The 12,273-nt window shown below is 41.4% G+C and overlaps 1 protein-coding gene across 3 annotated transcripts in view; it reads left to right on the top strand.

Moving 5' to 3' along the window:
• IQSEC1 (IQ motif and Sec7 domain ArfGEF 1) overlaps positions 1-5,068 on the top strand; it is a 334,498-nt gene extending 329,430 nt beyond the window's left edge. For all 3 annotated transcript variants that reach the window (XM_051793412.1, XM_051793413.1, XM_051793414.1), the window contains one exon: positions 417-5,068. In XM_051793412.1, the coding sequence (XP_051649372.1) occupies positions 417-995 (579 nt within the window). In that variant the 3' untranslated portion in view covers positions 996-5,068. The remainder of the gene's footprint in view (positions 1-416) is intronic.
• The last annotated feature ends 7,205 nt before the right edge of the window (positions 5,069-12,273 follow it).

The raw sequence follows: 12,273 nt of genomic DNA on the forward strand, positions 1-12,273 counted from the left end.
TGCTGCTGTATATTTAACTGTTTAGGCTGAATTTAATGTAGCTTTATTTTTTTTGTTGTTGTAAAAAAGCAAGTATGGTATTTTTTACAGTATTTTAAAATGTATTTTTCCTTTAAAAAGACACCTCTAGGTCTTATGTCATGTTACTCTTCCATGACATTTTTTTTTAATTTAAAGTCATATCTTTCAATATCAAAAGTAGTGAGACAAAAACATTCAGTGCTTAACATACCCCAAGAAAGGCACGAGTGCCTCATTGGCAACTTAGAGAAGGTGGAAATGAGATTTTTCCTAGAACTCTTTAACATAGTCACCCAGGTGAACACTGAAGGAGGAGTTTGTGGGTCAGTGTGAACTTTTTTCTTTTAAACATTTTAAGATTTTTTTAATTTTTATTTCTATTAATTTCTTTTTAGGGGTCCATCATTAGCAGTCCTCACATGCGCCGAAGAGCTACATCAACCCGAGAGTGTCCATCTCGCCCTCACCAGACTATGCCCAACTCCTCCTCACTCCTAGGGTCCTTATTTGGTAGCAAAAGGGGGAAGCCACCTTCCCAAGGCCATCCACCATCCGGCTCATCACAGCAGCCCGCGCACCCTGCCGCGGCCCCGCACCAGCACCACGCCCCGCACCCCGAGGGGCAGCCCCCGGTGCACCCCCACCACTCCCAGTACTGCCACCTGACGCAGAACCCGCCGCCCTACCACCACCACCACCACTACCACCCGCCCCAGCACCTCCCGCACCCGCACCAGTACCACCAGCACGTGCCCCACGCCCACGGGCAGCACCCCCCGTACCTGCAGCACCCCCACGCCCCGCACCCCCACCCGCCACACCCACCACCACACCCCGGCCACGCCGGCCACGCCCAGCACGCCCAGCACGCCCAGCACGCCCAGCACGCCCAGCACCACCACGGGCCGCCACCGCCCCCCTCCACCTCCGCCAGCACCAAGCCCAAACACAGTGGCATCAGCACAATAGTCTAGGACAGAGACCCCCCGCTAACTAGAGTTTTAAACTGAGTCACAAAGGCACTTACAGGAAGCAACAAATCATCATATTGCCAGTTTTTACCTAGACAGTTTCATTGAGCCGGGTGAGCTTAAAGGCTTGCTGTTACTAAATAAAATAATGCCAGTTAGTGGTTTTACTTATCTGCTGGATAGATGTCCACCATCTGGTTAGTTCTTATTTCCAAACTGCCTTGAAAACATGCTGCTTGCTGAATCTGACTGAAGCTACCTTTTACACCAAATCCCTTGACAATTTTACACGTGTAACGAAACGTTAGTCTATGAAAAAAAAAGGAAAAAAAAAGTGAGACAGAACCAAGTATTGCATTCTTGCTCTTTTATTCTCAATGGGCAAAAAAAATAAGTAGACCTGATATGGTTGATGAAAGTACGTAAGTAAACTTTATATAATATAAATATATACATATAAATATATATATATATATATACTGTATAGTTAACATTTGTGCTTGGAAAGAAATTTTTTCAGTCCACAAAACTAGCAATATAGACTTTACAAGGAATTCCACTTACTTGATAGGACAGTATAGTAGATGAATAGCATATGAAAGAGTAGACCAAAACATTAAACATTAGAAACAAATTTCAGACATTTCAGTGTTTTCATTGCGAGTCCTCCGGACTCACTGGGATTTCTAAGCAATCATTACTAAATGTGCCAAGTAACATAGCATTTAACTGTCGTAGTCAATACTGCTTTGTATAAATCCTTATTTTATTAACACGATGATATCATATGTAATCAGTATTATAACTGCTCTGCTATTTCAGGTAAGCAAGCTCGTTAAGATGCAGTAATTATACCGTAGCAATGTAGGGGGGCCACTTCCCAGTGGTCACCCTCAAGCATTGGTCACACAAGTTCTTAGACACTTTAAAGGCTGTGATAACTGTGAATTTACGTGATCCACATTTCTTTTGTATGCATATGGATTTAAGGAACACCCAGGAAGAGTTACGACAGGTGCATGTACACACTGCAAAAACATTCATCTCAGACATGAAAATGGCCAACTTCCATCCTCCTCAGCTACTTTGTTTCCCGTTTACCATAATTTCTCATTTTTACCCCCAGTGAAGCTGAATTCTAGTCAAGAGTGTTTCCAGGTGGAAGTGCTCTAAAAACTTGAAGGTTTGTTTTAGAATTTAGTATAGGGTTTTTATATATATATATATATATATATTAAAAAATCTGTAATTCCATGTAGCCATGTGCTAGCAACAAAGTGGCTTTACCATTTTTACTCATCACATTTGTTAGTTTGAAGCACCCAGCACTCAGCAGGCTGAGTTTATGCTCAAACCCTCACTTCCATAGTCCAGTTAGTTGCAAGACATCACATAAAAATAGGCTGTGCTGTTGTTGCTTATGTGTTGTAACCAAACCATTTGCAAATTTATATACAGTTTTTATCCCGAAATCCTGTACAAAGTTATACATGGCGCCTACTTTGTAGTTTCAGCACTTTGAGCCACTGCAAGGACTTTACACCTAAACAGTAGAGACAGAGAATCACAACTGCAAAACTGTACCAGCCTAAAAGCAAACCTTGAAGAGGATGAGCAAAAAGTTCCAGTAAGAGATGGGTAAAATAATCATAATAACAACCAGTGGGGTTTCTGTTGAACAGTAACGGGGTTGTCAGCAGTGATGAGGACGTGAGAACAACAGAGTGACTTTCCATGCTGGCTGGCTCATGGCACCTCTGGCGTGCGGGGAGGGGGGAGAGGTTCAGTATTTTTTTCCCTTTCATACCATTGATATCACAATACCAGCAAAACTGCAAACTGAGCACTTTGTTAACTCCACAGAGAGCAAATACAGCAATCTAGAGTTGAGCCTTTTGTTTCGAGCTGTCCACGTTTGTTTTGCACATGTGCAATATGTTTTCCCCTTCTGCACCTTCTCCTCTGAATTACCTTCATGAAAAGAAAACAAGTATTATTTTTCTGTTTCACTCATTCTGTTCTAAATTCTGCGGCTTCAGGGTCCCCCGAGGCTCTGTTCCTTGCAGTTTAAAAAATATATACTGTTCTTATAAGGGAAAGTAGACCTGTCTGCATGTCATCTAATGTTACTAGTGTGAGGCTACACTCTACATATTGTATATTTGCAAAATATATCAGTGTTACTGTTGATATTAGTTGAAGTAAAGTGATAACATATTTCAATATGTAGACTTTTCTTCATACATCTGTACCAATAGTAGAGTCTAACTGTAATTTATAGGTTGTTCCAGAAAAGATAAAGAACCATTCAAGTACAAACATCTTTCAGAAACTGCATCTTTTAATTAAAATAGAGGTAAGAATGCTCCTCTTCACTGAGTGATGGAGTCTATACGTGTTTCAGATGCAGAGGCATAATGTAAGATAGTCTGTGTATGGAATAAAGGCACAATATGCAGTAGCAGTGGAGAGGAAAATTTGACTCCAGCTGTGTTGATTAACGCTGCAGATGTTAAATCACCCAGATCTGCATTTGCTTTATGTTTAAAGACCCCTTTCATTCATTTAAATTAGAGTTACATAGAAATATTCTGTACTTAAACAGTAAAAGCCACATTTTAATGCTTTGACCACTGATTTCACATGTGCAGTCAATGTATCTGTGAATCAGAATATTGAGATGTCACTGTGCAAGCGAAGGAACACTGACGTGTGGGTTTGTGTCCCCCGAGCCTGCCCTGGGGCTCAGTTGCACCTGTGAGATCCCATCCTCTGAGCCCGGCTTAAAAACCAAAGCTGGGCCTAAGGAGTACTGCATTTGTACCCTCTGTTCTTTCGAGCCAATGAGGAGAAACAGTGGACTTGACTTACTTGTTTCTAGTTTTGTTCTGTTTTGGGTTTTAGACTATATGTTTGTATGTACTTTACCAAAGTGTCTTGGTGTCAGCATAAGGCTTAAGAACTTTGGTGCTTGTTTAGGGTTGCAGTGAAACCTCTCTGATCCGTCCTTGATTAGAGCAGTGTGGGTCATGCCTAGCATAGGAAAGTTATCTTACTTAACACTGCATGGGGTTAAGAAAATTAATTTTTCAGCCTGCAGGCAGGAGTAGAATTGAGAGGGTTTTTTCTCAGATGCCATTGCCAATTAAAAACTGGTACAGAACTGCATAGGGTGACCATGGCTGTCTCTTCCCATAAACCATGTGGCAAAGTAGTAATGCTGATTTGAAAAAATGAAAGGGAAATGTTAAGAGTGAAGGTGTGGCAGCAAAAATCTTTTCTGGGACAACAATTAAATATATATTTGGGGGTTTTATTTTTTTAAGTTAAGAATGAAATGTAAAACAATGTAAAAACAAAAAACAAAGTTCATCCTAATATAATGTGCGTCTTGTATTGCTAAAAAAAAAAAGAGCCTAACATACAGTGTAGAATGATTTCCCATCATGTACTGCATGCAGCAGAAGCCTCTTGTTTCTTGATAAAATGAGCTGAGAGACAGTCAGCAGATATTTAAACACTGAATCTCTAGATGTTGACTTGCTGTTCCACATGAAGCTGTGTGTTTTCTGCAGTTAAGCATGCATTTTACTGTTCCCTTGTAAAATACCATCACACTTCTTGCCTGCAAAATGGATTCTTGTGTATATATTTAAAAGAAAAGTGGAACCAATAACAAGATTCAATTTGGAAAAGAGAGAAGGGGGTGTGCTGAAAACGGGACCAGTAGGGGGAATAGAGAATTCTCTAAATTGTACATAGTGTGTAAATTAGCATTACTCTAAGTCTGCAGTCACTTTGAGGTTGCCTATCTCCTGCTAGGAACTTAAATCAGCTTTGAGTTGTATTAAACTGTTAGAATTAGGTCTTGAATGCAGACTGTTAAAGACTTCAAAAACATTACGCTTACAAGAAGCTTCTGTTCTGGGGAGGCTTGAGACCCCTTTTGTAACTCTGGGGAAGAAAGGAGTGCTTTCATTTTAATATGCATTCTGTTTGTAAGTAGTAACAGACCCTATTGATGTAAAACTATAACTGTGATCATGTGGAGAAATCAAATAAATCATTTAAAACTCCTCGTTTCTCATTTCGTGTAACCCAAGAACTTACAACTGTTCAGATTTGAACTGAAGGGAATTCCTCCCAATGGTATCCTGGCCCTGCTGAGGCAATGGGATTTCTGCTGCTCACTCCAGAGGGGCCAAGAGTTCAGTCTTCATCCAAAATTAAAGACCAGGTGGTGGAAATGGTGCTCAGTCCCATGGAGACTGACCCCTTCTCCATAGGCTTTGATTTGTTTGGTGGTGCTGGAAATATATTTAGTTTCAAAGGACAGTAAAGAGCAAAACACACCCATTGACCAGGACACTCTGAGGCTGGACAACGAGAATGAGATTGTGAACCTTGTGACACGTGAGCGGCAGCTGAGCCCGTTAATCCTCTGGCTGTCACGGGGCCTCAGGAGCTCCTGCCAGGGGACTGTCTGCCCTTGGAGAGGTGTCAGTTTGTCCTTCCCAGGGGGACATTCCTTGGATCCCGTGTGTGATCAACACCCCTTGGCTGGAGTTCGTGGAGTGCCTTCTCCTCTGTGCCCACTGGCAGGGAACCCTCACAGTGCTGGGACTGAGTAAGTACTACCCCCTTCCTACCTGTCCTGGCTGGGGGCTGTATCTCACCTTACAAGAGTCACTGGGACATATTTGCCACACGTGGCTATCCCAGGATTTGCCATGGCCCCCTGCAGTGACTGTGGAGAAGAACTTGGGAGATGCTCCACTGTTCTTACTTTTATGCATTTCCTACATTTCCAGGGGGTTATAGTGTGTCTGTAAAAAAGCTAATGCTTAGCTATCAGTTTAAACTAAATACTGTGTTTGCTTGTGTTTTCTATGAATTTTAGGGGATTCTTGAATTATTTTGTGGAAATAGTCAACTGTGACCTATCTGTGAATGCAGTAATTTCAGAGGTACATCTTGGATAGGTAAGTATCCATGTATCTGTCTACATCACTGTGCCACCCCTCTGAGCTGTGTGACCCATCAGAAGGGGACCAATGCCTCTGCCATCCTGTAGTGGAAGTAGAAGAATCTGCGGTGCTGTTCTTTGCTGGCACTTCTATTCGTGGTTCAGAAATTACAATTTTAAGAATTTTGGTACATTACATTTTGAGGAGACAAAGAGTCTTTTGTCTCTAATTTAGCTCGGAGTCTGTAAATGCTGTTATAAATCCAGGGGTTTATTTCCGATCCATTTAAAAAGTAGGACCTAAATAATACATTTAAATTCTGCTGCTTTCTACCTAAACTAAGACTAGGTTGAAAGCATTTATGATCTGGCACGACATGTCCCTGCCCATGGCAAGGGGTTGAAACGAGATGATCATTAAGGTCCCTTCCAACCCAAACCATCTTGTGATACTGAAATAAAATAAAGAGCCAAAGGAACCTCATCAACAATGTGGTTTGTGTGGTGGATTTGCACCAGTTGCAGTAAGCCAAGTAACTTAAATAAAAAAATTCAGTGTAGGTTAAACATGTAACAGGTTAATAGCTCACAGTTGTTGATATTTTTTATTATAATATCTTTAATTCTCTGATGAAGCTTGTGTGCCTGTATCTAGTGAAACATGCCTTCATTTAAGAAGTTTTATTGCCTTCAGTATCTTACCCAGGTCAGGGTTCTCTGTCATAAGTTGTAACTGAAAATCACACCTTTTACAGGTCAGAAGTCTAATGTTTGAGAAGTTCTCCTCAACTCTGTGTTTGTGCATTTTAGGTGTTTGTGTGCATGCAGCAGTAAACACACTGATTGCATGGATGAGTTGTCATGCCATAAACAACTTCAAGCTCTTCTAAATAGCAACTTTTTAAGAGGAGGTTCCTTGCCAGGTATTTTCTGTATTATTTTGGTTGGGATAAAGAAACGCAACATTAAAATGGCAGGAAAAACAACTAAAAAACTTCCTATGTTTTATCTGTATCTCTCTTCAGGTTTTTGTTGACACCAAACTTTGTTTTTTCCAGTTGGCCTTAATGGTTGATTTTCATTCAAAGTTTCACCAAAACAGGTGTAGTAACCTTTTACCATATATTTCTTTGGACTATACATATTACTTGTGCAATGTCTTATTCATCAGCTGCACCCTGTGCAGAGGTGAGATATGGGAGCCCCAATTACTTTTGAATATTTTGTAGGGTATTGCAGCATTTTAGATGGAGCTTGAAACATTGATCCAACTTCTGGGTTTTTTCCTGCAGTCATTGAAACAACTGTCAAAAGGTATCAGAATTATGGTGCTGTTAGGATTGGGTGGTTAAATCATATTTCAGCATATTTATGTACTGACAGATGTGTTTGCATAAGATGAACAATGTACTTAGAGTAACATGCCTCAATAAATCTCGATTGGTATTACAGCTGCATTAAATACACCTTTTCCCAAAGGAATCTTTCTGGATTTTTACCCTACTTACGACCCTCTTACTGATTTTTGCTGCTATATTTTGTTGACATAAAATTCCTGGAAGAGAACATAGCACAGCTAACCTGACAGAAATACCTAAAACACACAAATGCTTTATTTTAGGTGTATTTTTTAGTAGAATTTCTTTTTGTTTCCTCTTATTTGAAGAATCAAAGCCAAATAAATCCTGTATTACTCTACAGAACTACATCTACTGCAGGATGAGGCTGATCATGAAAGTCAGGAGATGCTTAAATCAAGATCTCTGCTTGGAGTACTTCCTCAGCTAAACAAAATTTAAATGAAAGTTGTGTGGGTGATGTTAACTTGAAGCCATCACTTTTTTCAAATTATTAGATTTATTATTTTTACCATGTATATAAAAGCATAATTTTAGGAATAAAAAAAAAAATCCCCTTTCTTTAGTGTTTTTGCAGTTGCTGAGATGTGAAATGAGCATCATGGTTCATGAGACACAGCCAGCTCAAACCAAGCACACAATTTATCAGCTCTGCTGGGAAATGACACACACAACTTGAGCTTTCATTTATTTCTTCAGATTTAGGCACAGGTCTTTGTAATGAGCAAAGAAAAAACTACTCTGCCTTTAATAAGATGAATGGGGGAAATTCATTCGAACACTATTGAAATGTTGTGCCTGCAAAGTGGAAAATGCTTTTTCTCCACAGCTGCTCATTTCTGCTACAAAACAATACATTCCTGAGGGTTTGACAAAGGAATGGGCTTTAGGAAATGTCCAGGGAAATGGCAAAGGCAAGGATGGCTCAGGTGGTCTGTGATTCAGCAGTGGTATCCAAGGCTGGAATCAATTCATTTAATCACTGACATTAGGATTTTTTCTAGTGAGGAAACACTCTGACAGGAGCTTCCTCACCTTTGGATCCAGCTGGACTGAGCACGGGCAGCCTTCCCTTTGTGCAGGATCCCGGGATCCCCCATGAGCATCTTCCTCCTCCATCAGCTCACCATATGCTCTTGGATGATGATTTTTTCCTTTTACTGGCTAATATTCCTTTATATCCACTCCAGCAGCAGAGAAGAACATTTTTGTTTAGTGACTCATCCTATATATTGTCCTTGCCATCTTTCTGGTAGTCCCATGTCTCTGCTGCTGCCTCAGCCCTTACACCAGGCTCCAGAAGTGCCTTTGAACACAGCCCTGCCAAGTTTGAGATACCTCTGTTGTCCTTCCACACATGAGTTTGGAAGAGCAGCAATTTTTCAGCCCAATGAGAAATATGTGCTGAGTGTCCTAATTAGGCTTTTAAGCATCCCAGGTGTTTATAGCCCTGAATTTCCACAGCATTTCAGCAGTTTTTAAAGATGTCTTTGATCGTGTGATAACCCCTCTGCTATACCAATCTGTAAATTTTCAGAATAGTTTGCTTGTGTATTTTATACCTAAAGGTGGAGGAAACTTTGTTTCTACTCTCTCTAATTTTTTTTCTATTACTATGAGCTTTCTGAGCTATTGCAATATTTCATGACCCTGCTAACATACTTGCAAACTGCCAGCATAGCTTCATGCAAAAAAGATCTGTATATTAGCAGTGCATCACAGGGGACTTATCTTAAACAATTCCCCTAACTGTGTGGATTTGAAATAATTTAAAGAAAAAGTTGGAAGAAAAACACTTGCATTTTGAGTCATCTGTTTCTCTTCCCATATATGAAAAGGGGGGAAACAGATGCCTCATCTGGGGTGAAGCAAATTATTGAACTAAAGCATTATTAATAAAATGTCCCTGAGCTCACTGAGCTTCTTCCTTCTCCCCAGTATTAGAGTGTAATAAAATTTATTTTGGCCAAGAGGTTCTCGACCCATCTCCCTTCTGCATTCATTAATAATGCCAAGAGGTGCTTTATGCAGTTACTGCAAGGTCTTTTTATAGCCCCCCTTGTTCTCTCACTTATCACTGTCACCTGTGTGACATAAACCCAGCACTGCCCAGGCTGCTCTGCTGCTCTTTATCTGCAAATGTGCCCCTGTGGAATCCCACAGCAACAGCTGCTTTCCTGGACTGAGAGTTTAGGTTCTCTGCCTTCACAGAGCAAAAATTGTACTTGATTTTAATACAATGCTTGTCCTGTTTTTTCTTGCTTGAAAAAATAAAGCTTATTTGGCTGCGAAGAAAAAAAATTCACATTTATAAATTTATAATTTCAAATTACTTTAAAATGCGTAAAATGTGAGATAATTTAATGCTTCCTTTAATCTAACATGACAGAGCTAATGGACAATTTGCCTAGAAGTGCCACCTCATGTTGTGAGGAATTTCTTTCACTGACAATCTGTATTTGTTTCTTTTTCAGGTGCTTTTTAAGACAGCCACAGTACAGTCATTCTGGATGCACAGCAGATCGGACAAACGTATTCCTACAGTGACAGTGTTAATATGTGTGTTTCAAACACATCACTTTGCTTCCACAGCATGTAACCAGGAGCAAGAGTGGAAATACCAGTTCCTGCTCTCACCTTTCCCAGGATTTCATTTGTGAAGCAGGGTTTTTTTAAATATTTGGAGACGGGGGGTGATGCAATGGGCACATCATCACATGCCTGTGGGAAAGGCAACTGGGAATGTCAAGTGCAAAACTTTCATACCATCTGTCTGTTGAAAAGGAGCGAACGATTGCATAGAGGAGGAGCTGTGTCTGTTTTCCTGCAATTGCAGCAAAGACTGGTGAATATTTTTATAAAGTAATTTAGACCTACAGTGGCACTTTTTCAGTAAGTAAAACATCCATGTTTCAAGGAGCTAAATGTTATCAGGTGATTATATTATTGAATACCAGTTTTTAAGCAGCTGCTGGAAAAATATGGAAGAGTAAAAAGGAAAACTGAAGGGTGATTGTATGATCCTCATTTACTGATCTCTGTCTCCCTTGTATTAATTCCTTCTCAAGAAAGCACTTTTTGTGGAATAAACTGAAATAAACACTGTGGGAGTCGTGTTGATCACAAAATGTGAGTTCTGAAGAGCTGTAATGGCTGAGGGATTTACTGGCCCAGGAAGGGAAGCTGGAGTGATGTGAACATGTGGATGAATAGCTGAGTGTCAGAGACAGCAGAGATGAGCTGTAAATAAAAGCGGGGAAAGAAAAAGACTGGACATGTTGCTGTAGCAGAAGGGAAAAAGTACTTTTTTTAATTTTAGCAGACTGTGCAGTTCTGTGCAGTGCAGCTTGAAGACATTACAGGTCACGGTGGTGGGATTCGGTGTTACAGACACTTGCAGAGAGCTGCAGCTGCCAGGAGTGTGCTTCCAACTCTGCTCACACACAACACTGGGAATTGCTGCATGGATGGGACAAAATATGTGGTGTGGCACCATTTGTGTCAGTGCAGGAACATAAAGTATTCTCTCTGTGCAAGTGATGGTCTGCTTGTGGTTTCATATGTGGGTATGATATCATCCACTGGGATTGGAAAACACCCAGGTGTTTGTTTAGGATATGCTCACAATCCCATTCTCATGCTCACTGAATGAACACACGGGGTGGAGTGTGCTGGCTGCTGCTTCAGTTCTTTTGAACTTCCTGATGAGGCATCTTTTCCCTGTTTCCCAACTGCCTAGCCTTGTTTTCACTGGATGATTTTCTTCAAGCAGCCTTTTACTGTGCTCTGTTTATCCTTTCTTTCAAAGTTGCCAGATCACCCCCTTTGTACAAACCAGAACCAGTTAGACTTGTCTCAGTAAAGGTGGCCTCAGCTTTGGCCCTTTCATCCTTAGCATATTCAGTCTGGGAGGAGTTGTGGAACCCTTACCTCTTCTCCTGACCCCCAGGACAGTGTTGTCTGTCCAGAACTGAGATGTGGCACTGGTGGGGCATCCCTTGTCTTCAGCACTCCACCATTTCACCACAGTGCCAGACAGGGTCCCCTCAGTGACATCCTGTGGGGAGGCCTCTGCTCAGTTAACCCCGTGTGTCATGAGCCTGAGCAGGCTTTTGCCCTTACTGTCCATGCCATCAACCACCTACAGATACCAGCACCTCAAGAGGCAGTAGCATGTTATCAGTGCACCCCACAGATTGCACAATGCTGGAGTCAGCTCAGTGCTCCCCATTCCTTTCTTTTCTGATAGGACTAGATATCACCTTCTGCTTTTCCACCCTTCAAAACTAGAAGTAGGACAACATTACTTAACCAGAAGTGAACATGTGGAGATGAAAAGCTCGGGATCCATTATGCCTGTATTCCTGTAACCACACAACTGTGCCAATATTGGAATCTTATGGAGAAGCAGGGTCCTGCAGGGAGCCTTTCCCATCTATTGCCCTCATCAAAGGGCTGGCCAAGGGGGCTGGCTCTTCTCTCACAAATAAGGCACCCATGTTTTGTACAGAGACAGGGAGTTGGCACAGATTGTCAAAAATTACCCTTCGAGGCCGTCACAAAACAAGCACTCAGCAGTTTCATCTTGTCCCCAGTTAATAGTTACAATTCATGGGATCAAGGATTCTGTGAAAAGAAAAACCCTTCTGGCTGAGATGCTTTGTTCCCTCACAGTTCCACAGAGGTTTGGACTCGACGCTGGCTGACTCCCCATCAAACCAGTACCATGTCTCACCTGCTGCCAGAGGTGCAGTGTGACACACGTGTGTGGTACCTCTGGCTCGGTTTTACACACCTGTATGATCCCTCTGGCTCAGTGTTACACACGTGTGTGACCCCTCTGGTTCAGTGTGACACATGTGTGTGGTACCTCTAGCTTGGTTTTACACACCTTTATGATCCCTCTGGCTCAGTGTTACACACGTGTGTGACACCTCTGGCTCGGTGTTACACATGT

The sequence above is a fragment of the Manacus candei genome, unplaced genomic scaffold (assembly GCF_025592945.1).
Source record: "Manacus candei isolate 608988 ecotype Guabito, Panama unplaced genomic scaffold, ASM2559294v1 h1tg000036l, whole genome shotgun sequence".
Lineage (NCBI taxonomy): Eukaryota > Metazoa > Chordata > Aves > Passeriformes > Pipridae > Manacus > Manacus candei.